At 37.8% G+C, this 27,764-nt stretch overlaps 1 protein-coding gene across 1 annotated transcript; it reads left to right on the top strand.

Moving 5' to 3' along the window:
* Positions 1 to 13,046: 13,046 nt before the first annotated feature.
* LOC149257215 (uncharacterized) lies at positions 13,047 to 18,668 on the top strand. Its single transcript, XM_089460913.1, has 2 exons — positions 13,047 to 13,736; positions 15,510 to 18,668. Exons 1-2 carry the CDS (start codon positions 13,047 to 13,049, stop codon positions 18,666 to 18,668), a joined length of 3,849 nt encoding a protein of 1,282 aa, XP_089317039.1.
* The last annotated feature ends 9,096 nt before the right edge of the window (positions 18,669 to 27,764 follow it).

Genomic DNA, 27,764 nt, shown 5'->3' with positions numbered 1-27,764 from the left:
ATTGTTGCATTGTAGATATTCTAAACAATAAAAATCATCATAATTAAGACATAATGCAACAACATAAAAATGACTCATAACTTCTGATTTAACACCATATGGAAATCAAAATTTTTATTTCAAGATACGATGCAAACATTAGTTATATAAACTGTCTCAGACAATTATTCAAAATCAGTGATATTTTCTTGCACACCATCAAAATTCACATCTTCAGATGAATTACTGGATGCAGACGAAGATGTTCCATATTCTTCTCTTTCATCAACTAGTGCCCCATTTGAGTCCACAGGCATGCCCACCATTTCAGGTTTAAAAATTCTTTTGGATCTACGATTGGTTTCAGCAGACTCCCATCTCAACACTGTTCCTTCTGGTAACAACCTTTTTAGAATCTATATCGTCTTGAAGCAAAGAGTTCTTCTCTTTGTTAAATTGAATTCATAAACAAGTATGTCAACATCTTCTAATTTTAAGAGGTCTGTGTGGTGGCGATTTATATTTGTACCATTTTTTTTTCTCTTTCCGCTATTTTTTTTTGTCAACTACCATCTCTGGCTTATACAGACCATTGAATGGGTGTTTATTTGTGGCATACCAATGTATTTCAACACCTATAACATCCTCATTTTCTGTAAATACCTTTATAACCTTAGCAACCAAGAATGGATAACCATTGGGATCTCCATCTGCTAGCACTGCGATCATGCAACCTTCAATATCCTATACTGAACCCCTGTAAAGGTCTTCCATGGCTTCACGTTGTGCACGAGATCTTCTGGAACCAATATACATCTCTCTTTCCTCTGCCCGTGAAGAATTAATAATACCTTGAGATTGTTGTTGTTTAACAATGTTTATTTCCTCATGTTCATTTGACACATTTGTGGCCTATTAAATGGATTTTTCAAAGGTATACCTTCATTTGTTGTTGTTGAAATGATATCACTTTGATTATTGAAAAATGACTCCCACCAAACTGAATCAGCAATGTCAAAGTACTCATATGTATATCTAATACATTTTTTAATTTCTTTTAGGCAATCAGAATGATTTATATCTCTATTTCGGCTGCGTGCATTATGAACTTCACCAACTGATTGTAATAGCAATATTTTATATGCAAATATTGGATGATCTAGAATGAACTTAAAAAATTCCAAACCTGATGACAGTGCCCATTCTGCAGTAAGTGAATACTTCTTGCCCCATATTAGTGTTTTCCCATCAATATTTTTGATACGAAATTGATGTTGGAAGCTAATGTCATTAAGTTGTTCAATGCATTTCTTCTCACCATGCGATCCCAGAATAAACCTTTGCATGTTAACAATTTTTTCCAACACATCAAAAGTAGGCTCTGACATGTATGACTTCTTAATACATTCAATTAATGATGACAAACTCCCAACTTCCTTCCTCCTCAATGTGACTAAAAAACGACTGAACATCTGATCAATATGGTCATGAGTGTGCCCAACAAGAAGGAAACAAACCATTACCTTCTGAAAAATTCTCAATTCAACAAGCATGTTTAGATATCCAAAAACAACCTGATTTTTGTTTTCACGACAAGTGTTGTCCAATTGTAGATACAAAACTTCACGAAGATTACCAGGCCAATGAGAAAGCACATCATGAATTATGGTTATTGTTAGATTTGCATCATTATGAATATTTGGCACTGTGAAGTACACCCTTGGCAACATTTTCCCAATGAAGACCATACAACCGACCAAGTGATACTGAATAAAATTTTCCTCCTGTAAATTTTTGGGTGTGCGAACAAAATGTGGTAAAAGTGTTTTCTTTTGGTCCATACCATCAATTATCAAACCCAAATATTTATTTGGATTATCATAACACTTATTTCGATGCTTGTACAACTTTTTCCTTTCACTTGTTTGTTGTTCGCGATACTCCTGAAGTTCTTTAACAATTGAATCTACACAACATCAAAGAATGCCATTAAGAAATACGTTTTCATAGTTGATGACTATACAATTTTAAAATTTAAAGTTATGAATGCTTACTTCTTTCTGACCCTTCACATTTGTCCCTTTTTTATTTAAGAGAAGCACATGTACTGCAAATCCCCATCCTTGTCTTCTTAGGAATACAGACATTGTTGAATTCTTTCTTCCATACCTTCACAAAATATTGATATGTAATAAACTGACCATGTCCATCAGAACCTTCTACATATTCTTTGTATAAGTTGTAGATTTCTCGTCTTGAAAAATTATCTGGAATATGTATTGTCTCTCTATTTGGCATACACTTTCCATGCTTTGAAAATAAATCTTTTATCCGTGACATTGCAGTATAATGGCCCAAACTGTCATTTATGACGTACTTTTGAATAAAATGTGGGATCCTTTTCCAAATTTTCTTGGATTCTTGAGAGGCGAAAATTACCCATCAAATGAAACATTCTGAAAGCCTTTCTATAGATACATAAAGACCCAATATGATAATCATAACCTAACAATGTAGATTGCATGCACCCAACTAAATATGAATTTTGCATGCTTATATTCGTTGACAAATATCTCTTCCTTTTCTCTAATGCAAATTTGAAATCCATATGTTTCAAGCAATATTTTTGACAACATTCACTTGAAATGAGAGCGCTGATAGAGCTTCTTCTCGTCAGATATTCTAATCTACCCCTTGTATAACTAGAACATCTTGGATTGATACGAAAAGGTTTGCTCCTACTCCTCGATACAATATTTTTTGGCAACATATCCATCATTGGATCATCATTTTTGTTAGTGTCAGTCTTTCCAGCCTTCCTCCAGTGATCAAATATGCTCTTACAAAGTGGTCTCAGAGTGTCAAGGTCAAATTTTGTCATTTCAGTGAGTCTTCAAGCAAAATTTGGTCACTAGGCATTAGGTCTAGGGTTTGATCTCACTCTTTTCAAAGTTGCCCAAATGCCAATCTATGTCACTATTCAGCTGAGTCTATCATCATTCATAGGATTTTCATTATCATCTCAGTGTCTAATGAGTCATTTTACACCTTGTTCATGTTTCAGTTGCGCCCAGGCAAGGTCATTTCCCTCTCCTAGGGTTTTGATGGCAATATCTCTTGGACGGTCAAATCATTAGCGAAACTTGTATCCTGATGTTCATACACCTTCCCCTATCCTTAAAGTGCCTTATTAAATGCTTCCCATCGCTGAGATCCCCCAAATTCCTCATTTTTGCACAAACCCTAGTTTCTTGCTACAACCTGGCAATTTTCTAGGTTGGGCCTGTGGTTTTCCCTTTTGGACCCCTTCCTCTCACTCGATCTCCGCGATTCCACTTTCCCCTACTTCCTAACATCCCTCCCTACTTCCAAAAATTTCCCCAAGAATTTAGAAGCCTCTTATCCCCTTCATTTCGCTTCATTTCCACAAAATTCCTTGTTTCACACATCGGGATAAGTTTCACTCAAAAGATGTTTCAGAGAAATCAAAGATGAATTTTGGAAAACTGAGAGAGGTTTTTGTCCACAACATGCCAAGGAAGAAAAACCTCCTTCACTTTTTACACAGGTGTCATGGTTTTAGAGAAATGTCAAAATTACAATCGCCAGATCCAAGGAGGTTGGCCAAGGCACTAAAACGACGGAAAAGGCCCGATCCACTCCAAATTTTGGCCAAAGCCTCTTTGAATGAGCATGGTACTTGATTGGGGACTCCCAGCCCAAATTTCAATAAATTTGGAGAAAATTTTGTCAATTGTGAATTTTTTGTGCCAAACACAGGTTTTCTTCACCAACACGTCGCGCGCCGCGTGCGACCTATTCGATGGGCAACTCCATTTTGAAAAAACTCAGCATTTTTGGATTTTTCATGCAAAGATACACTTGCTCAGCAATTACCAAGAGATTTCATCAAGTTTTGAGCCTCCAGAAGGTCAAAAAACATGCAAAAAAATGACTTTCTGCCACCTTTTTGACACACAGGAAGCAGTCTTGGGCGATCGCAATTTTGGAGGGGCAAATGGCAACCAAATTCCGAAATTATACTTGGGTTGGAAAGTAGACATCTAGACCTTTCCAACAAGCCCACTTTTGCCTCATTTGGACACCTGGAAGTGCCTCAAAAGCAGCTCCAAAGGCGCGCGACCTGTTCAGGATCAGGGCGCAACCTGTTGGGTAGTTTTCACAGAAATTCACCTATAGCTCAGCAAAACGCAGGTTTGACTGGATTTGACTTTTTGGAGTAGATTTTGATCCTCCTTGTTGTAAATGATGTAACTTTATGATATTTTGACACTTATTTATCTCTTCTAGAAGATTCATTCATGAGATAAGCAAAAATTTAATTAATGAATTGGTTTCCTAGCTTATAGAGGCAAGTTGTTTTGACTGCCTAGTTTTTAGTGCTTAGTTTAGAATTGGTTGAAACAGCTCCTAGAAGGATGAGCTCGACCCCTAGAGGCAAGGAAAGGTGTTAGCTTGCCTATATTATGTATTTTCTTAGTCATTTTCAGAGGTTGGAAAGGTTGGACTCTTGAGGGAGAAAGCTCTATTGTATTACTCATTGTATCTCTGCAGTTTTGGCAAAGGAAGAAAGACCAGGGTTTTGCAGTCCTTTTTGAGATTCCTGTGGTTACATGTATTGATGGTGTGTTTCTCTTTGTACTTGTAAGTTTGTTATGTGATTCATCTTCTTACTTTTCCTTCTGCAAATTGGGCAAATGAAGTGTTAAAGTAGAATTCATGATTGCCATGCTCTGCTTTTAAGTTTGCTTAATATTTATGTTTTCATCTGTCTAAAGAGAACTCTTGAAGGTTTCTTTCTCTCTTTAGCTCCTCACTGGTCATTTATATCCATTCACTTAATTCAAAGGCATCAGTACAGTCTCCTACCTTGCCCCAAAGAACCCCCTGCAAAAACTGTGTCCAATCCCCGCACCCAGAATTGCCTTTCCCCAACTTTCCACCAAAACCCTAAAAATCGCAAACCAAACCTTTAAATCAGTTTACTAGCCTAAAATCAGTGTTTCCTCATTGGCTATCTCGCCCGTTGAAGATCTTTACCGAGATAGACCGGAGAGAGCCCTCTCCTGCCCCGTAGGGCTAGCTACGAGGCTAAGTGGTTTGATGTTGCCTTGGAGTTTACCTTTTTCAGCCTGAGGTGAAATTTCAAGCGCTAACAATTTGTATAAGCATTTTCATCATCATTATGAGGAATGTTATCCACACTATGATCAACTGTGCTTTTCAAAGACTAATCTGGAGGATATTCTTCATCTTCCCTTTCTTCAGTGCTACAGTCATAGTCCTTAGAATTGGGACTAAATGGAAAATTTGACTCGATGTTTATTGGATATTATTCCTCATGTGCATTTTCAGTGCCGCTCTCATAGTCCATAGAATTGGGACTACGTCGAAAATGTGACTGTTTACTTACTGAAAATGCTACATCCTGTCCTTTGTCATTGCTACTCTCATAGTCCTTAGGATTAGGACTAAGTGCTTCATCCCGTCCTTCGTCACTACTGCTCTCATAGTCCATAGGATTAGGACTAAGAGGACAACGTGACACTCCATTCTTTTGAAATTTTTCATCATGCTCTTCATCGTTGCTGCTCTCATAGTCCATAGGATTAGGACTAAGTGGACACTGTGACACTCCATTCTTTTGAAATTCGTCATCATGCTCTTCATCACTGTTGCTCTCATAGTTCATAGGATTAGGACTAAGAGGACACCGTGACACTCCATTCTTTTGAAATTTTTCATCATGCTCTTCATCACTGTTGCTCTCATAGTCCATAGGATTAGGACTAAGTGGACACCATGGCACTTCATTCTTTTGAAATTCTTCATCATGTTCTTCATCACTGCTGCTTTCATAGTCTATAGGATTAGGACTAAGTGGACACTGTGACACTCCATTCAGTTGAAATTCTTCATCACTGCTGCTCTCATAGTCCATAGGATTAAGACTAAGAGGACACCGTGACACTCCATTTTTTTGAATTTTTTCATCATGCTCTTCATCACTGCTGCTCTCATAGTCCATAGGATTAGGACTAAGTGGACACCATGACACTCCATTCTTTTGAAATTCATCATCATGCTCTTCATCATTGTTGCTCTCATAGTCCATAGGATTAGGACTAAGAGGAAATTGTAACACTCCATTCTTTTGAAATTTTTCATCATGTTCTTCATCACTGCTGCTCTCATAGTCCATACGATTAGGACTAAGTGGACATCGTGACACTCCATTCTTTTAAAATTCATTATCATGCTCTTCATCACTGCTGTTCTCATAGTCCATAGGATTAGGACTAAGTGGACACTGTGACAATCTATTCTTTCGAAATTCATCATCGTGCTCTTCATCACTGCTGCTCTCATAGTCTATAGGATTAGGACTAAGTGGACATCGTGACACTCCATTCTTTTGAAATTCTTCATCATGCTCCTCATCATTGTTGCTCTCATAATCCTTAGGATTATGACTAAGTGGAAACCATGACTATTTATTTATTTGAGATTCTTCATCCTATCTTTCATCAGTGCTTCTCTCATAATCCTTAGGATTAGGAGTAAGTGGAAGAATTGACTCTCTATCCATAGCGGAAGAATTTCCGTTATATTCATCAATATGAATAGAGTTGTTACATGACGAAGATGTTGATGCTTCACAAAGAGAAACTTCACTATCAGAAGAATCCATCCCTTTCAAATAGAAGAGGTTGAATGATATAAATGCAGACTCTCCTAATGATATTATATAGCTTAAAGAATGAAATTTTCTCTCCAAAAATTTTCGCCAAATTTTTTCCTTCCAAAAATTTCATTTCATGTATTTCCCTCCATTATTTTTTTCTACAATTTATTAAAAATTTTTAACTAAATTTAAATTTTATTTAATTTTATTATTATTATTATTTTTTATGAAATAAATATTTAAATTTAAAATTGTAAACTAAATCTTTTACCTAAATTAATTTAATAGTTAAACTATATAATATTTACTAGACAATTGAATGTTTTTTTTTTAAATTTTTATAATACCTTCTAAAACAAATTAATCCCACATTCACCGTGTTGTAAAACAATTCCATAATATTTGCTTTATCATAGTTTCCTATATCGCTATAACAAAATTAACATGTTAAATTTTATAAAAACAAATTAATCCCACATTAACCGTATGGTAAAACATTTCCGTAATTTCACCTATATAATAAATTTCATTATCACTATTACTCACATCACATCAAGGTTTTCCGAGGTTCGTTAAAAGACTTGGATCAAATTTGTGGAGTAGCTACATTGCTATCAACAACATATTAAACAGAGGATTCTCGCATTTAAAAGGTTAATTAATTTTTCTGCTTTGCAAATTTTAAAATTAAATAAGTTTAATGAAGTTGTTGTTTTTTATTTTTATTTTTAATTAAAAAATTTTGTGGGCCAAATTTATCCACTACGTCCGCAGTGGGCATGGTGGGCCTCGTAATTCTCATGGTGGCCAAAGGCCCTGTGGGTTAGCTGTGGTGGGGTTGGCTACCTGGCACCCCGCCCCACCCCGGTAGCTCCGAGAATCGGCTGCGGGAGCTGGGCTTTGGGAGGGGCGGCAGTTGTTGGGCTGCCAGGGTGGGGTAGGGGGGCGGAACCCAACGACCGGCTCAGTTGGCTGGCCGATTTTCAGGGTGGGGCAGTAGGGTGCTGTATTTTTTAAATTGTTTTTTTTTTAATTGTTATGGTTTACAAAATTAATTATCATTTATCATTTTCGTTATTAATTTAAGTTATTATCTTTTTATGATTTACTGATTTATATGTGTCTTTTTTTAGAAAAATGGCATCAGAGAAGATTTCTGTGAATCTTTCTAGACCAAAGACTCTTAAAGGTGGATCTTCAAAAAACATTGTTGAACGAACCCCACCTGAGCTGATGGCTACAAATCTTTCAAGTGCTTCAAACGATAAGAAGATGATTTCATATTGGAAGAAATCAAAAGAAGTGAAACTTCCAACAAATGTCTAGTATATGAAAGAAAGAGAAAGCCAAAACGTGCATATATATCTATATGTTGATATACCTAACAATAATGGAATTTATGAGGTGATGGGAAAGGTGATAAACATGTGTTTGGTACCAGAAAATGAAGTTGTTTACATACTTACAAAACCACCCAAGTCACATGAAAGGATTACATACCAGTTATTATATTCATTGTATGGCACGAGAGAGGTATCTACAAAGTTGTGTAAGCAAATCATAAATGAGATTACACAAAATATCGTAAGTATTGTTATTTATATTTGTGTTTTGGGTTTTTGTAACTGTCTCACTATATTTTTATAACTTTGTTTTTATTGACATATGATATTTTGTTTGACAGAATTTTGTTGAAAGTTGTTCAATTAAGTTGGGAGGCATTCATTTCATAGAGCATGGTATTATGAAAGTTGTCAGTAGTTTCTACTAAGTGTCAGAAGAAGATATGGAAAACAAGCAAAATGTAGTAATTCATGATGCTACAAAACTACATCCAAGGGATCATAAAAAAAGCATCTAGCAAAGGTAGACATATTACTTTTGAAGATGAGGAAGTTGAAACTGGCAGTGAAGAATATGTTGTCGTTACTGAGGATGACATTGGAACTAAGAAGATTCGTAAAAGACCAAAAGTAACAATGCCTAAGAATAAATTTGTTCTAGTTAATGATGAGAATGTTATGAGGAAGAAAAGTAAAGTTGAACATTTTGAAGTAGTCATTACCAACAACCAAGAACCTAGTGAAACTTCAGAAGAAAGTAGAGAAATCATTACACCAGGAGCTGATTTAGAGGATGGCATTATCAAAACAAAACAAAATGCCATTCGACAGAACTTGACAAAGAGAAACTTAATTGAGGGTGGTCGTACATTTCAGCTTAATGTCAGACAAATCTATAAGGTAAGTGAAGGACAATGTAAATATCAAATCAGAAAGCCACACCATATGCATGTTCACAACTTGAAGACATTAATGAGGTACAATCCATATGCTCATGTGGTTAATTATGTGCTTCTTGTTGATCCAGTTCAAGTTCCCAACAAAGAAGCATTTAATAAGTCAAAATGTTTTGAATACAATTATTATGTGCTTGGGGGGAACCATTTTGTAGAAGCTCAAAGACAATTGATGGAGGAATATCCCAATAACCCACGCTTTGAAACAATGAAATATATCATTTATGTTGGTTTATCAGATACAAAAGAAAAGTTAGTGGCATGGGATCATAATTCAGATAATGAATATAGGGGGTCTATGACTTTCATCCAAAGGGTTAGATTTATTCAGAGTGAATTTGAAGAAAAATGTGGCGTGGATAAGTTAAATGTTACTATAGATTTCTGAAAGGAATGTTGTATGGAAATAGGTTATCAAATTGAAGAGAAAACCAATTCAAAATGCAGTAGAATAACTACTGATTTATTCAGAGGTATTGATAACATTTTTCAGTTGGAATTTAGAACTAGAGAGATATGGGAATTGATTAATGAGATTTTTAGCATGTGGGAGAACATTGGCATTAAAAACCAGAAGGTCAAAAAGTCTAAACCATTGATATGTAGCAACAGTAAATCAGGCCCTGAAATGAAGCAACTTCCAGAAGATATGACTATCACACCTTGGAGAGCATTGTAAGGAGTGAAGGATGAAAAACTTGTCAAAGCAATATTATGTCGTGTGAGGTTAGGGGAATTATCATTGGAAGAAATGTCTGAGGAATTTCAAAAGTAAGTTTGTTGAATTATTTTATTTATTTTTAGATTATAATTTTCTTTTAAATATAACATATTGTTCTTGGTAGTATTTGTTATACATATCATTATATTAATTATTTTTTTATTTTTTTATTTTTTATGTAGTCGCAAAGTTTATATGAAAATTCAAGAACAAGTGGTTAAATTGTTGAATGAAGATAATTGGGATGATGTTGTATGTAACTATCTAGATTCAAGTTCTACATCAACATTAATTTTTTTTATCTTGCATTTAAAAATGTATGTTGATTTATGCATTCATTTTTATTCATCTGTATACTATTTTTAATTTATAGCTTACACATTTATTTGTTTATTTTATAAAAGATGAAAAATGATGCAAATGGAGCACTAGATAGTTTTAGAACCTTTATTGAAAAAATTAAGATCGAAAGATTAAAGAAGCAACGTCTTAAGAATGTTGAACTTGATCCAACTCTTACTCATTTCATTTGGAATGGGCTTGACACTATTCAATATCAAGTAATACAAGGAAATTGTGAAGACATTGCTAAATTCATACCTAAAAGGGATTATGCCCTAGTTATTGCAGATATTCCTCATGGTTTCAATATTCCAAACATTGACTATGATAGTGACCCTTATACTTATCAAGCTGTCAGTAAAGTGGTTGCGGGATTTCTAGAAGTCACGTCATAACCATTATGGATATTTGTAACATTTCACACACAATTGGCAATGTTATTGTCAAGCTTCAAGGGGAAAACAAATTCAAGGATGCAGCTTACATGGTAAGACGTTTAAAATCTATATTTGATTAATGTTAAAAAATTCATTTATGTACAAGTTAATTGAACTTTTACTATTTCATGTTACAGGCAAAAGTCAAATCTTCTTAACTGTGAAGATCAACAATTTATAAATGATTGTGAGTTCATCCATATTGATAGCTGGGCAAAATATGATAGCTATATGTCTATTATTTTTAATCGGGTAGATGGAAAGAGTCATAGCCAAATATTGACTTATGATGTTGTTGTGAGAAAACTAACATATGAAGAGAAAGAAGCAAAAGGAAAGATAGTTAACATTTATAAAAAACCACAATTATTGATTAACTATCTTATAGACATGTTCAAATGAAAGAGATTGGGTTCTAGATTTATTTGCTGGCTCAGGTAAGTTTTATTATATGGAAATGAATTTCAATATGTTATTTCTTAATTTATATGTCATTGTACTAATTTATTTCATTATTTCTTTTATGCTTGATAATATTTCATTATTTCTTTTGTGCTTGATAATTAGGTACAACACTAGCACGTTGCCTTAAAAAAGGAAGAAATTGCATTGTCATTGAAAAATATCCAATACAGTGCAACTTTATTCAGCAAAGAATTAATGCTCTTCAATTTCTTCGAGATGCAATGCAAGAAATTGGGTTGAAGAAAGGAGACTTTAGTGAATCACATGTAGCAAAAAAGGCAAAGGAACCCCAACCACCGTTACACGGAATGATTGGAAAGGCATATATTGGGAAATTCGCAGACATCAAAGATCCATTAGAAGATGAAAATAAGGAAAATGAAGCAGAAAATATTGTGGGAGAAGACAACTATGAAACTCTAGAGGACGAAGAGTTTGGATTACGTGACATTGTTGATTCAATTTAAGTTATGCTTGGAAATCAAGTTCATTTTTTGTAACTATTAATTAGTTATACTTGTAATTTTTTGACTTTGACATTTTATGAGAAGAATAAGCACTAAATTAATGTTGTTATGCATTCAATATTTGTATTATGTGATTTTCGCATTAATTTTTATGTTAATCATTCTTTAAAAAAAAACAATGATTATTATTATTATTTTTCTGACATGAAATTCATAAAATATATATATATATATATATATATATTATTTAACCATTGTTAGTTAAAATTTTCCTATAAAAATTGTGATTTTGATATGTCATTTCTAGAAATTTTTTTTACAAAAAAGTATCAAAATGTGTAATTTTTTAGTTATATTTATGTTGAAAATGGTTATTTTTATGTCAATTGTTAAAAATTAATTTTTTTTAGAAACAATTATTTCATGTGGATTGAAAAATTAATTAACGATGTATAACTATGTAGAATATCGCAAATTCAAAATATCGACCTTCTTTAAATATGCAAAACAATAAAAACATCACTACAATAAAAAAAAATTTAAAATAAAAACAAGAAAATATGAAGAAGAAGACCACTTCAAAAATTATTAAATTTATAAAATAATTATTTACATTTCATACATTAGAAAATTTAAAGTAAAAATAGGTCTTTTAAAAATGGCCTGATGTAGAATTACCACTTTTTAAAATTAGTATGAAAATCACTACCATTCTAAAACATATTGTACATAAAAAAATTTAAAATGCCAAAAACTATGCTCTAAAAAAATGTGTGTTCTGCATCGCCCTTTTTCAAAATCGGGTCACTTTTATGCTATCTCTATGAAACATGTAACAATATGAGTTCCCATTTCAAAGTTTACATTGTTGAATTTATATTTTTTTCCAAATACAAAGATGTTAATTATGTATATAAACATCATTTTATTGAACATTTTAATTTAAATCTTTACTTTATGATCATAAAATTCTCCTTTATATCAATGAATGAATTTCAAATATTAACTAGTTTATATCGTTAAATCTATGTTTATCTTTTTACATTTACATTTTTCATATTTACTTAACAAAAGTAGCACAAAATAAATGATTTGTAAACACTGATAAGTATCAAAATTCTTACTTCATGATCTATTGGACATTATTAAAATTAACAAAAAATATAAAAATTAACTAAATTATATCTTTATTTTTAATTATTATTATTATTAGTAAATATGAAAAGAATTAATATATGAGTTTAACATATACACATTAAAAAAAAAAACATGTAACAATGCTTTAGACCATGGAAGGTCACTCTTACTTTATCATTGAGATTCTTCATTTGTAAATAAGATTTGTTATGACTTCGAGATTTTTAGAGGAGCGCGCGCTGGAGAATGGAGCTCTCCCGCCCCTGGACGCCCTGATCGCCTTCGCCCAAGCTTGGCAGCCCTGCTGCCGGGCTTGCAGCCCCCGCTGCGGGCCTCCCCAGCTGTGCTTTTCCTTCCTGCTTCCTGGGCCTCCTGCCCCGTCTCTGGCTGTTCGTGCTGCCCCTGAGGGTAGCCCTCTGCTGCATTTCTTGTTCTCCCGGGCCTCCTGCCCCTCCTTCCCTTTCCTTGCCGCCCGTTGAGCGTCCCAGGCTCGATGGATCCTCCCGCTCCTGATCAGATCGATCTTGAGAAAGCCTTTGCTTCTCTCATCCCAGAGAATATCTCTGAAAGGATCCGACCTACTGCCTCAAAATTTATCAAAAAGCTTGATGAAATTCCGGAAATCCCTCTTCCCCCATCTCTTCCAAGGAGATCTGCTGTAGCCTTGGCTGAACGCGGCCTAGTTGGACAGTTCACGGGGCTATGGCCCTCCCCTCGAACTGTTCAACGTTGGGTGGAAAGAAACTGGAACGCCATGGTCCAGGGGAAAATTGCGATAAGGTTTTGTGGAAGAGGCTTCTTCACCTTCCTCTTCGAAACAGTGGAGGATCGCAATCTAATTTTCAGGAATGGGCCATACTTCATGGACACTAGAGGCCTTTATCTCAATCGTTGGACCCCGGACTTCGACCCTGAAATGGATGTACCCAACGCAGTTCCTGTTTGGGTTCGCCTTCCCCATCTTCCGCTTCACTGCTGGGCCGATGAATCTGTTCGAGCAATTGGAAACGCAATAGGTAAATATGTGGATAGATCAGAGCCAAAAGAAAATATGCATGCATGTGCGAGGATCTGTGTGGAGGTAGACTTGGGCAAAGGTCTACCAGAGGCAGTCAAGCTCAGAGTGGACCAGTGGACGCATATTCAACAGGTGGACTACGAGCAACTCCCCTTCAAGTGTAAGGTATGTCATGAGTACGGTCATTTTGCCAATAGGTGCTCTAAATCTAAACCAGAAGTCAATAATATTTCTGAAACCCCTGAGGAAGCATGGGAAATAGTAAGGAAAAAGAAGAAGTCAAACCCTCCCCCTGAGCCTGAGGTGCCTCACTCCGGAACCCCTCCCTTCCCCTCTGTCATCCCCTCATCCTCCAACCCCTTTGGATCCCTTGCTTCAGAGGATCTCCCATCTCCCCCTCGTTCCCCCAAAGGCCCCAGCATCTCCCCCTCTTCCCCCCTCCAAGCTTCCCCTCCTCACTCAATGGAAAGGATCTTAACAAGAAACAAATCGAAGGAATCCTATGATGATCCTCAGCCTGATCAACCATCCTTGAATCGGATTGAGCCCCCCTTGATTTCTTCGACCCCATCTCAGCCCGTCATTGGACCTCCCCCCATCAGAACTACTAGAAGTTCCTCCAAGGACTTTGGAGCATCCGGTGATATCCACAAGAAACCTGGACCAGGCAGAAAGTCAGCCAAGCAGCATCGGGAAGAAAGCACGCAAAAGGACATAGCTCTAGGGATCCAAACTCCTATGGATTCTTTTATTACAGGTTCACAAGAGAAAGACACAGCAGGTAAAGAACTTGAGAGGCGAGCACCTCCTCGCTCGAATGCCTCATGATGAAGCTTTTATCCTGGAACAGCAGGGGTATGGGGCACCCCTCTAAATCCGCTGCCCTACGAGATCTTCTTCAAACAGAAAGACCCGAAATTGTTCTGATTCAGGAAACCAAGCAAAGTCAGAGCGAAATGCAAATAATCATAGAAGCCCAAAAAACTTTCTCAGGGGCCAGTAGCAATTCCAGAGGAGCCTCTGGAGGAATCACAACTATGTGGAATAAGCAGCAGTGGGATTGCAAATCCTCTGTCCTCAACCAAAACTGGATCAGGACCAACCTTGTCAACAAGGAAGAGAGCTGTGACTTAATCATTTACAATGTCTATATTCCCAACCATTTCCGGGAAAAGGAACAAATGCTGGAAGGAATTGAAGGAAGAAATAGACAAGGAGCAGAATTCAAATGTTATTCTTGCTGGAGACCTCAATTTAATTCTTCATGCGAATGAGAAAAGGGGGGGCACCTTCAACCCCGATCCCTACAGAAGGCAGCTGGAAATGATAATGGTTGAGCATGAACTGATGGATATCATACCAAAAAATAGGAAATATACTTGGAACAATAGAAGAGTGGGGCCAGGCAACATTATGGAAAGGTTGGACAGAATACTGATCAATGTTTCCCTTCTTTCGTCCTTTGCTGCAGGCCACACCAAAATTCTCAGCGCCACAGCCTCAGATCACTTCCCCATTCTATTGACGTTGGACTCCCACGCTCATTTGGGACCAATTCCGTTCAGGTACAATCCCTTGTGGAGAGATAGCGCTGAGGCAGAGGCTATCATAGAAGAAACATGGAAGAAACACGTCGAAGGTTCCCCAAATCATATTTGGGAAACAAAACTTCGAAACACAAGGAAGGCACTCAAGGATTGGGCAAAAGCCAGCTACCAAGAGCCAGAAAAAATAAAGGAAAAAATGCAGCAGAAATTGGAAGAGATCCACAAACAAATAGAAGATCATGGATTCACTAATCAGCTGAAAAGTAAGGAATGGGAGGTTCAGGGATAGCTAACTCAAATAAAGAGAGCGGAAGAGATCAAATGGAGGCTCAAGTCAAGAGAATTATGGTTAAAGGAAGGTGATAAAAATACGGCATATTTCCATAAGCAGGCCACAGCAAAAAAAACGAGAAACAATGTTACCACTATTACTGATAGTCAAGGCAGCCAGCATAATGACCATGAATCTATTAAAAGAGCTGCCTTCCACCATTATAATTGCCTTCTCACTGAAAATCAAGGAGCCACGGACTACTCGGCTTTCCTTAAGTACCTTCCGGGGAAAATCTCTGCTGAGGAGAATGAGAGGTTAAACAGTGAAATAACAGAGGAAGAGATAAGAAAAGCCATCTGGACTTTACAGCCTGACAAGTCCCCAGGTCCAGACGGTTTCTCTATAAATTTTTACAGAGATCATTGGCACTTGATAAAAAAAGATCTTGTTAAAATGATGAAAGGAATCCAAAGGAAAAAGAAAATGGGGGGCTTCACAAATTCAACTTTTCTCGCCCTCATTCCTAAGGAAACCCGGCCCACTTCCTTCTCCAGATTTAGACCTATTTCTTTGTGTAACACTTCTTATAAGATCTTTGCAAAAATTATAGCTGCCAGGCTCCAGCCTCTGCTCCCTTCCCTTATATCTGAAAATCAGGGAGGCTTCATGTCCAATAGGCAAATTCATGATTCCATCACCTTGGTTCAAGAAGCTATCCATTCCAGCACTTCTAGGCAAGAGAAAGGCTTCGTTCTTAAGCTTGACTTAGCCAACGCTTTCGATCGAGTAAGACACTCCTTCTTGTTCGCTGTCTTGAGGAAAATGGGCTTTAATTTTGACTTCATTAGCACCATTGCTGCTTGCATCTCTGGACCCTGGATCTCGCCTCTCATAAACGGCCGCCCTTGTGAAGCTTTCCAATCCTCAAGAGGGCTAAGGCAAGGATGTCCTCTTTCCCCCTATCTATTCATCTTGATGGCTGAATCCTTCAGCAGCATCCTTGATCACAACAGAAGAGTTGGTCTCATCTCTGGTATCAAGTTTGGGAACGGAGTGAAAAATATCAATCATTCACAATTTGCTGATGACACTCTGCTTATTGGTGGGGCATCCACTACTATAGCAAGGCGCTTCAAAAGCCTCCTCGATCAATTTATGGCGTGCTCAGGAGGAGAAGTCAACTTTCAAAAAAGTTGCATCTATGGATGGAACATTTCCAATCAAACAGCCCACAGTATTGCTAACATTTTTGGAGTAGCCTTCAAAGCAACCTGGGACCACTTTACCTACCTTGGGATGCCGGTCACCTTGGGCTCTCTTAAAGCCACCACTTGGAATGAAATAATCGACAAAGTCAAAAGGAAGGTTCAGCAATGGGGAACTCAATGGCTTAACCCAGCTGGCAGATTAATTTTGCTCAAATCAGGTATTTCCTCACCTTTATACCGATTCACTCTTTACCAAGCTCCTGCTTCTTTCCACTATAAGCTGGAAGTCGCTCTCCGCAATTTTGTATGGCAAGGAGGGAAAAAAGAAAAAAATAGATACAATTTGGTCAATTGGAAAAGTGTAATACAATCTCCAGACAGAGGTGGGTTGGGAATCAGAGCTCCTAAAATTCTAAATCTCGCTTTTGGGATTAAAATGGCTTGGAGACTAATTAATGAACCAAAATCCTGGTGGAAACAGGTCATTGAATGCAAATACCTCTCGGACAATAGACAAAGACTTCTTGAATCTGATATTCCCAACAGAGACTCCACCAAAATCTGGCATCTCTGCAAGAAAGCAATCCCCATTCTCATTCAAAATACCTCAAAGATTCCGGGGGAAGGGAGCAGTATAAATTATGCCACTGATAAAATCATGGGTTACCAACCCCTAAACACTGTTGAAGAAGCCATTCCCTTCATCCTCTATCTTAACAGCAAAGGCATTCAGAGGATGGACCAAATTTCAAAATGGGATGCTGAGAATGGTGCTTGGACTAGCTGGGATTTTCCAGTTATTCCCCCACACTTGGATTCAAGCTACCAAGCCCTCCATAAAAATCTTCAAAACAGAGCCCCCATAAAAAAAGGAGCAGTAGATGGGTTTAGATGGGACCCCACGGGCTCATGTTACACCATTAAATCTGGCTATCAATTCATATGCAACAATACTTATCAGACCTCGGTCTGGAATCATTGGAGAATAATATGGAAGTCTGAGGCCATCCCCAAGGTCAAATTTTTCATTTGGCTGCTGTTAAAGGGCAGAATCCTCACTTCGGAAAACCTTAGAAAGAGAGGGGTACATGGACCTTCAATCTGTCCTAACTGCTGCTCCGAGGAGGAAACCATCCACCATTTATTTCTTGACTGCATCTTCGCGAAGAAATGCTGGACCATTATGGCCAACTTGGGCAATATAACATGGCAACCTCAGCAAAACATTGCAGAGACAATCCAAGATTGGACAAGGAATTGCCCTTGGAAAGATAAACGAAGCAAGATAGTCAAAAGAACATGGGATATCATTCCCCACAACCTTCTTTGGAAAATCTGGCTCACAAGAAACAAGAAAATATTTCAAAACAAAGAGGGCAATGTTTGGAAGACATGTAGCAGTGCTCACCTCTTGGCGCAGGAGACGATGGCAGTCAAATACTCAGGAACAATTAAAGCAACAGACTATTCAGTTGAGGAGAGGCTCATGATCAAGCATATTCTAGGTCGCTCAGGTCAACAACAGAGTATTCGGAGAAATTATAGGCAGCATCAACATAAGACCAAGGATTGGGAAATTAGACTACCAACCCAGGAGTTCAAAAGGTGGATTCTGAGTAACAACTGCTCAACCTTATTCTTTGATGGCGCCTCAAAGTCCAACCCAGGACCAGCAGGCGCAGGAGGTGTTATCATTGATGAATTAGGAGAAGAAATCTGCAACTATGAATGGAGTTTAGGAGAAAAAACAAATAATAATGCAGAGGCTCTTGCTCTGTATCAAGGATTGTTGCAATTAAAAAGCATGGGAATTAGAAAAGCTCTTGTCCTAGGAGACTCCTCAATAATCATTGGCTTCATGAACCATTACAGGAGATCCCCAAACAGCAATCTTCAGCAACATATCCAACGCATCAATCTCCTCACCGAATACTTTGAAAAAATCCGATTCTGTCACATCCTCCGCACACACAATGGGGAAGCGGATAAACATGCAAATAATGCAGTTGGACAACCGGAAGGTGCATTGAGGCACAGTCACAGAGAATTTTTCCAGCCTCTGCCATGAAGCAGGCCGATCCTGACATTGCCCAGGCGCGTAAATCTAGCAAGCGTGTGACGGGCATGGTTACAACAGACTCAGGACAGTCGATTGAGAGTATGAAGTGCACAAACAGTCTCATTCAGGTCTTGATCCAAAGAATAGCTGACATCCCGAGGGAAAATAATCATCTCAGCGATGGACGGAAGAACGGTTTCACTGCTCCAGCGAATCGTCATAGAGATATAGGAAAATATCACAATAATGCAGAGGATCCGATCTCTGTTATGTATTCAGGCTACTGTTGGTCCCGATCCATAAATACGGGCACAGGAAGGCAAATATTTGTCATACACTGCTATGAACAAGAGCAGCCTCGCTGGGACGAAGAAGGCGCTCTTGTCCAGACTCGAAGACGAACTCCATCACTGGTATCGATTCTTCTTGCTTTGTTTATCTATCCTCTAATCTATATCGTGGTTTTTTTCAGGGCTAGCTTCAGTGGGAAGCTGAGAGCTATAGCGCCTTTCTTTCAACAGTCTCTGCTCTATACTCTGAACCTTTGCTGGCCGTCCCCCATCCTTCCTTCTTGCCCCTTAAGTTCGCCCCTCTCTGGCTCATCCTCTCTAACTTCAAGTTTTTCCCCTTCAATCTTGAGCGCTATCAACCAGACTTCCTTTTATATCCCTGCTCTCATCCAGAAAGCGAGAACTGTAAGCTCGAAACCCTTATGTTTATTTTCACTAACCTCCAGCTCTCTTCTTTCAACCCCTCGCTTCATCATCCGGCCCCTCTTTTTCTTCTCCCGCAGCAAGGAGGAGTCAGCTGACCATCTCAGTGGATTTGACCCTCATAGAACCCAAGCCCAAATAGTGATGGCTCGTTCTGAGCAATGCTTTCACTGCCGCGACCTTCAGGCCGAATTCGAAGAGGTCAGAGCTCAACAAAGAATACTGGAAGATCAAGTGCGAAATATGGAAGCCAGGCACGCTGAACAGATTCGGAGCCTGGAAGCCAAATTTGATGAGCAGTTCAGAAGTCTTCACGCCAAATACCGCACAGAAATGAACCTGTTTCTCCACCGGGTTCATTCACTTCATGAGCAGTTCAACGGACTCAACAATAGATGCATTCACGCTGAGGAATCGCTGACAATCCTAAGGGAAATCATGGAAGCAAAGCAGAAAGAAAAATCAACATCTTCAAGCGCAAAGCCAATGGAAGCAGATCAGCGCCCAGAGGACTCCACAGCGAGAAATATCAGTCGTATTGACATTGATTAACTATGTGCTGTAAATGCAAGTTTTGGTGCCATCAGTATATCCGGATTTATAGTAGCAATAGATGTTTTTTAGTCAGAAGTTACAGAAACCAATTCAAGGATAGGAACCTCATGCTCTCTCCTTGGATTTGTAGTGCTCTCGAAGCAACCTATGTATGGCTTCATGCCTTATTACTTTTTTCAATCAATATATAGCAACCGATCTTGTCAAAAAAATAAAAATAAGATTTGTTACAATACCATGTGCCAATATCATGACTTACTAATACCAAATTCCAAAAAACACCATAACTCACATTCATATGACATTTTTTTAATTAATCAATTTAATTAAAAGTAAAAAAGGCAACTACTTTTAAGATAAATCTCAACCTTTGATTTGTGATTACTATTAAGAATATTATGGGGAGGTTAAATCCTTACCATCCATCTAATAGTTATTGATAATTCAATTAAAATTTTGAAAGCCCTACTCCAGAATAGACATAACTATCATGTAATTATGAAATTATCATGAAAATTATCAAATAACAAATGGCATTATGAAAATACATATTTACTTTTTCATATTTACCTAATACAATTATGAAATTACAATACAAATTATCAAATATTCAATGACAACATGTGGATATATGCTTACCTTTTTCATACATTTTTCACATTTATTTAATACAACTAACACAACCATATAAATTAAATGGATGGTGAATGTTGATAGACATAAGTTGCTAAAATTAAAAAAATCATAAGAATTAATTAAATTATAACTTTATTTAAAATAATAATAATAATAATAATAATAATAATAATAATTAATATATAAGTTACACATACATACATACATTTAAAAAAAAAACATGCAACAAGATTCTTAACTATGGAGATTCATCCCACTTTACCCCAAAGATTTTTAATTTATAAATAGACTTTGTTACAATATGGTCAATACTATGTCTCAACAATACTGTTCAAAAAACCATAATTTATTTCATATGACACTTTGTTCATATGACATTTTTTTAATTAATTAATTTAATAAAAAAATAAAAAATAATATATCTACTTTGGAAATAAATCTCAATTTATATAACTATTAGTAATATTTTTTAATATCCTATGGAGGTTAAATATCTACCATCCACGATTATTGCCAAAAGTTTTTTCAATAATTCTAGTATGGATCACAAAAGCCTGAATTCAAAAATTAAATTAAAATTGTGAAAGGTTTCAAAAAATAAAAATAAAAAAAATAATCATGTTAAAGTGATTGCTAGGCGCTCTCCAGCCCAGTATGGGAGAGATGTTCGTATGGGAGATGTCACGCCCACCAGTTGGCGATGTGCGACGGCCGGGTGACATGACTCTCGGTTAAAGGCAACGAGTCGTGGTATGACGAGTTGGGCAGTTGGTTAAACGCGCCCGAGTCATATGAGACGAATGCACGAGTCATGTACGACGAGAGGGCGAGTTATGACGAACTATCACGGGGGTCGAAAAACTGAGAGTCGAAAAAAGACTAAGTGTTAGATGAGTTGCGACGAGTTTCTAAGAGGTGAAAAACCGATCGATTAGGTGAGCTGACCCATAGTTGGGGTGAAGCTGACTTGAGGATGGGCGAACAAACATGAATGGGCGCCAAGTTATATGCCCAGGTTGACCCATCGCTATTCATGGTGGAACCATATATAAAGGTGGACGCATGGAGGAGGAAAGATAAGCATCAATGCAAGTCATTCCAATTAAGGCCAAGCGAACTTGGAGAGAAAAGAAGACACACATAGATGCAAGCCGAGGTGCAGGTGGACTTGGAGGGTTGAAGCACTAGGCGAAAACATAAAACCGAACAGAAGGGTAGTGGGTGAACCAGGGGCGACGCTGCCTAGGCGAGTTGGGCGGAGTGCCACAGGGCGAGCTGCCGAGGGTGCACCTGCCCGAAGTCTGAACAAAGGATTGCGGTCAGGTGGTTTTGGTGAATGGTCAAGCGAACAATCAACAGTCGGGCGAGTGGAGTGTTTGGCGTGGCAAGGTTTGGTGAGCCAGACCTGAATTGCGAGTGGGCTGCACGAAGGCGCGGGCACCTTTGCCCACAAGCTGGGACGGCGTGACATTGATTCGCGGGCACGGTGAACTGGAGAACTTGGCACGACGAGCCGGGTGAAGCAAAGGTTGGGAACGACAAGCGAACACGTGGTGGGTGCTGTTGCCCGACCTGTGACACGAGCAGATTTGGGCGAGGCCGCACGGTAGGGTGGGATGCCCTGAATGGGAAGCTTGGGCAGGGTTGCATGATTAGGGTGGGCCGAGCTGAATGACAGAGCTTGGGTAGACCTAAATGAGAACTTTAGGCGAGGCTGAATGATAACTTGGGGCGAGGCTGAACGATAACTGAGTTGAAAGTGAAGTTTTGGCAGTTTTGCCAAGGTAATTTTGGGGTTGCCTTGTGAAGGCTGATGTTGTATAAATACTTGTAAAATTATATTTGTATATTGTTGGGCAAGCTCTAATCAGGGAGTTTCCCCTCCCTTTGAAGAAATATTGTACTATTGTACTTTTATATGAATGATGAAGATGAATGTTTTTGTTGTGTAAAAGAATGATAAATGCTTAGTGAAGTTGAAAAATATTGTAAGTATTAAATGTTAGGCGTAGTTCGTACTCGAGATTATTGTTAAAAATAAGTTGGGTAGCGGTGCTGCACCTGCCTATGTGCGGTTGAAAGACCACCGCCAGGATAGGGGCATGACAAGTATTAGAGGCTTATTTGAAGTGAAGTGATACAACTGCACTTCATGGCAGTTGGTATCAAAGCTTGATTAAGTTGAACCAGATTTACAAGAAGTTGGAAGTTTGACAGGGGCAAGTAAAGGGCCAAGTTGAACGATAGAAGAAGTATATGGTTGCTACTAGATCACAAAGGAAGCTGATGGCAAGTCAAGCAGAGGAACCTCAAGTTATGACGAGGGAATTTAGTAGGGATGCCGACACAGTTTTTATGGATAAGGTATTGGATCGAATGGAGGAATTAGCTTCTGAAGTAGCTTTGATGAAGGCCAAGAATGCTGAATTTCGAGATAAATATACGAAGTTGAAGGAAGATTGTGAAGACCTCAAAATCCAATACGAGTATACGGAATGGCTGTATACATAAACAAAAAAATAATTCAAAGAGATTGGAGCTACAAGGGACTAAGGTTTGGCATAAATCTTGAAGTTACAGAAAGATCTTGGAGATGCTCGAAATGAGATAGCGGTTTTGAAGAAGGCAATTGGGCAAAGTTCTGGTGGAGGAGTTGCTCATGTGAAAGTCAAAGAACCTGATTCTTATGACGGGACAAGAAGTGCGAAAAATCTTGGTAACTTTCTATGGGATATGGAGCAATACTTGGAGCGTTTGGGTATGTTTGATGATGAGGCCAAAGTGAAGGTAGCTGCTCAATTTTTGACGAAGGATGCTAAGATGTGGTGGCGAAGGAAGATGGACCAGATTGCTAATGGCGATGCTGTGGAAATCACTTCATGGGATGACATGAAGAAAACTTTGCAAGCTCATTTTAGTCCACAAGACGAGACATGGGATGCAAGGATGAAGATAAAATACATAAAGAAAATAGGGAGTCTACAAGCATATCAATGAGAATTTTCGAGTGCAGTTTTGGAATTACCTGATATGGCGGAAAGGGACAAGGTGTTCAATTTCATTATAGGATTGAAACCTTGGGCACACAATGAGGTGAAGAGGCAAAATATTAAGACACTTGAAGAAGCTTTTGCAGCAGTTGATCGCTTGGTAGAACATTATGATGAAGGAACCGAAGAGAGAAAGAAGAAGACTGATAAGCCGAAAGAGAAGTCTACGAAAGAAGAGCCTTCGAGATCGTATGATAAGACGAAGACGAAGAAGCCCTTGAAGTGTTGGATATGTGAAGAACCACATATGGTGAAGAATTTTCCTTCAACACCGAAAGTGGCAGCGATGGCACAATCCGATGTTAAGAAGAAAGAAGAAACTTCCCTTGGAGTTATGTAGATTTTGGGAGCTGCAATGGCTCTAGAAGCAATCTCATGAAGAGATCCCGAAAGGAACCAGTTGGAATATGTGGAGATGAATATTGGGAAAGGCACTATTCTCACTATGGTGGATAGTGGTGCAACTCATAACTTCATGAGTGAAGATACTATGAGAAAGATTGGGCTGAAATTTATACCAGTTCAAGCACAATTGAAAGCGGTGAATTCTCCACCTAATTCTGTGATTGGTGTGGCTGAGAAGGTCGATGTGACACTAGGTGAATGGACAAGGAAGGTCGATTTCATAGTGGTGTGGATAGATGACTATGAAGCTGTACTGGGTGTTGTAGCATCCATTGTCCTTTTGATTTTATTTTTAGTTTTATTGCAAAAATGGAAAAAAATCAAATATTGTGTTATAGCGGAAATAAGAGGAAATGCGGAAATTTGAAAGAAATGACTTATTTTGTATTATTAATGGCTTTTGAATGTGAGAAACCCACAAGAGGATCTGAGCTGTCATCTTGGAAGGCAATAGATTCGACGGTAATCACATGATTAACAAACACGAGGGTTAATTCAAAATCGAACACGATAAATTATAAAATGGAGTTAAAACCTTAGTTAATTAGGGATGTTCGCTTGAAGGCAGCAGATCTGACGGATATCGCATTAAAAAGTGAATGGGTTTTATTTTAAATTTCAGACCCGAGAAATCTTTTAACTGCAGTTTAGTTTCCTATCAGGTCCGTGGGGAAGTCAAAGGCTTGTGGAAAAAGCGGACGCAATAAGGTTTTGTTCAACAGGTTTAAAGTCTCATTGAGTTCTGAAGGATCAGACCGTCCATTGAATGGGTGATTGGACGGTGATCGCGCTCAAATGTGCGCGTGGGTTAACGGCTCAGGTGGATCCAATATGTAATGAACTGGGGCTTAATTCCTTTGGTCTCCGACGACGGTGATTGGTCGTGTTTCCTTGTGTTTTGGCCAATCACAACACTTCTGATATGTAATGAAATGTGGCCCATAACCCACAAGTCCAAGCACGAAGTTCTTGTAAAGTTGCAGTTTGCTGTATTAAAATAGTCTAACTGTCATCAGGACGTCTACAGGTTTACAACTTGCAGAATAACACTTAGACCACATACTCAAGCTACAGATTCGAACAACAAACATCCATCACCTTCTAATTTCTGTTACCTCTGGTTATTTTGTTTTCTTGAGGAGAATGAGGTGCCTTTTACTCTCCATTGTAATATTCTGTAATAACTTTTACTTTAGACAATTAGGAAATAGTTAAGCAGTTTGACAGTTTTGGTGATTACCAACTATCTCATAATGTATAAAAAGAGGAAAATTTACAGAGAAAGGGTTCGAATTTTGAAGAACCTGGAGACTAGGCTACTGTATTTTTGATAAACTATTGGTTAATGAAAGATTTAGAAGTTTTCCACACATTGTTGGGTATGATTTTGTAACTTCTCTGTTATGTGTCATCGTATGTCTTCTTTCCTTTAAGTATAGTAATGAAGCTACAGGTCTTTGTTTACTTGTGTGAATAAAGTTAAAGTTCCTTAAAAGAGCGCTCCTATACTTAAAACCCCTACCTCTGCAATTCTTCTAAGTTACAGATAGTAGTTTCTATGTAAAAAACATATTGTTTTTAACTTCCCTAAGTGTCATAGATAATAGTTTCTGTGTAAAACAACATATTGTCTCAGAATTCTCCAAGCATTCTTCATTCATCATTCATATTCAGCAATCAAATGGCATTCTGAGACTTTCATATCACCTAAGTATTGAGGGTTTAAAACCAGGTCTTTCAGGTCCTTCAATTGAGAATACAACATATAACTGAGTGACATAAACAATAAATATTAATGTCATAAGCACAATTTCTACACAGCCAAGAAATTGGTTTCTTAAGGGACAACATTAATTGGCGCTGTTGCTGGGGAGAGAAGACAAGAACACTTTTCCCTGGGTTTTTAATATTTTCCTCTGGTTGTTCAGTGAGGAGGAAATATTTGGCTGTATTGAACAAAAAATAATAACTCTAGCTCCAAAAAGGCCCCATACAAGGTCAGATACCTCACAACAGAAAGTTCAAGCCCTTTCAGACCCTGAGAGGCTAGTTTCCAAGAGGGTTGGAAGGCCAAAAACTCTAGTTACACCAAGTCCTACACTGTCTGCACCTGGCAGCAGTTCAACTCATTTTTCATCCAAACATTCACCTTTATTTGACCAAGAGTCACCTTTTACATCCACTTCATTTCAAGAACCCAACTGTCAAGAACAATCTTTAGAGTCTGTTTCTTTCTCAGTGTCTATTATAGTTATTCAACCTGAACCTATAACTACATTGTCACCTTCTCATACTCCATTTACTCCTCAGTCAGTTTCCACATCTGCTGGTACTCAAAGTTCAACAAGTTTAGGAGCAAACATGGCAACACCTACATTCTTGATGAATAGGTATGCACCTATTGAGTTACCACAACAGTTGAATCAAATGCCTTAAGAATACTTGAAGATTATTCCTCGTTTCATAGGGGAGGATGAACAACAACAGAGAATCATATAGCAGTATTTTGTAATTTTGCAGAAAATATAAATGTTGAACATTTGGATGTTGTTTTAAGACTTTTTGTGCAATCCCTGGATGGAGAAGCAAGAAAATGGTTTAAAGGGCTTCCTAATAACTCTATTCCTACATGGGAAGAGATGGAGCGTCTGTTCACCCAGAGATGGGGCTACAAAAGAGACCATGGGTATTCACTCACAGAGTTCAATGCTATTAAGAATAAATATGATGAAAGTGTTGTTGAATTTATCAGAAGGTTCAATAAATTGTACAATAGTCTTCCAGTGGAGATTAAGTCCCCTCTTGTTGGTGCAAAAATAACTTTTGCAGGGGCTTTTGAGTCAAATTTTGGATTCACATTGAGGGAGAAAAGATCTGCAACCCTTTATCAGATCCAAACTGATGCCTTAGAGATAGAAGAAAATCTGGTGGCTGTAGGTAAAGCACCAAAGACACAGCCTATCCAAGATAAGGGAAAGGCTAAAGTGGAATCCTCTCAAAGTAAAAAATTAGAGGATATGAGTAATGTAATTAAAAATTTGTCAAATAAATTGATTAAATTAGAGTTGGAGAGTAAGAATTCTCAGAGGTAAGCACAACAGAACAGAAACTTTAATCCTCAGTATAGAAGACAACCTCTGCAAATTTTGCAGAAGGAGAGAAAAGATCAAGATCAGGTTCAAGCACCACTTTACTTAGAGGCAGATCCTGATGAAGTACCAAAGCATTCCAGGGACCATGATGATCAAATTTCCACATTGTATGTAGTAGATGAAGATGAACTAGGTGTTGAGGGAGAAGAATATGAATATGATGAAACAGATGCCATTTATGATGAGAGTGAAATTGACGAGTATTGGAAGCAGTTTTCTGATTTTATGCAGGCAGAATTACATAAGAAATATGACTTGAGATCAAGGAAAAGATCTAGAAGTCAAGAAAATGAAGGTGAGCAGCAAGTTCCAACTCCCTTACAAAAGGTGACTCCACAAGAACCACAACCTGCAAAACAATTGAATAAAGGAAAGCGTCAACATAATACACGTAGCAAGACTCAAATACTTCAAGGTGAGTTTTCTCAAGACAAAAGTGATAAAATTCCTTTAGAAAAGCTTGTTTCCATTCCACACGAGGTTTCAGTGATGAAGAGAAGTGAAGATGAAAATGAAAGGAATACTAAACAGGTTCATGTGTTTAGTCTTACTAAAGAATTAGAAAAAATTAGAATTCAAGTGCCCCTCACAGAG

This window comes from Pinus tabuliformis, chromosome 6, assembly GCF_031772625.1.
Source record: "Pinus tabuliformis cultivar Carrire ecotype Pingquan chromosome 6, CPIR1, whole genome shotgun sequence".
Taxonomy (NCBI): Eukaryota; Viridiplantae; Streptophyta; class Pinopsida; order Pinales; family Pinaceae; genus Pinus; species Pinus tabuliformis.
The sequence above is the reverse complement of the archived record's forward strand: the minus strand, read 5'-3'. Positions and strand labels throughout refer to the sequence as shown.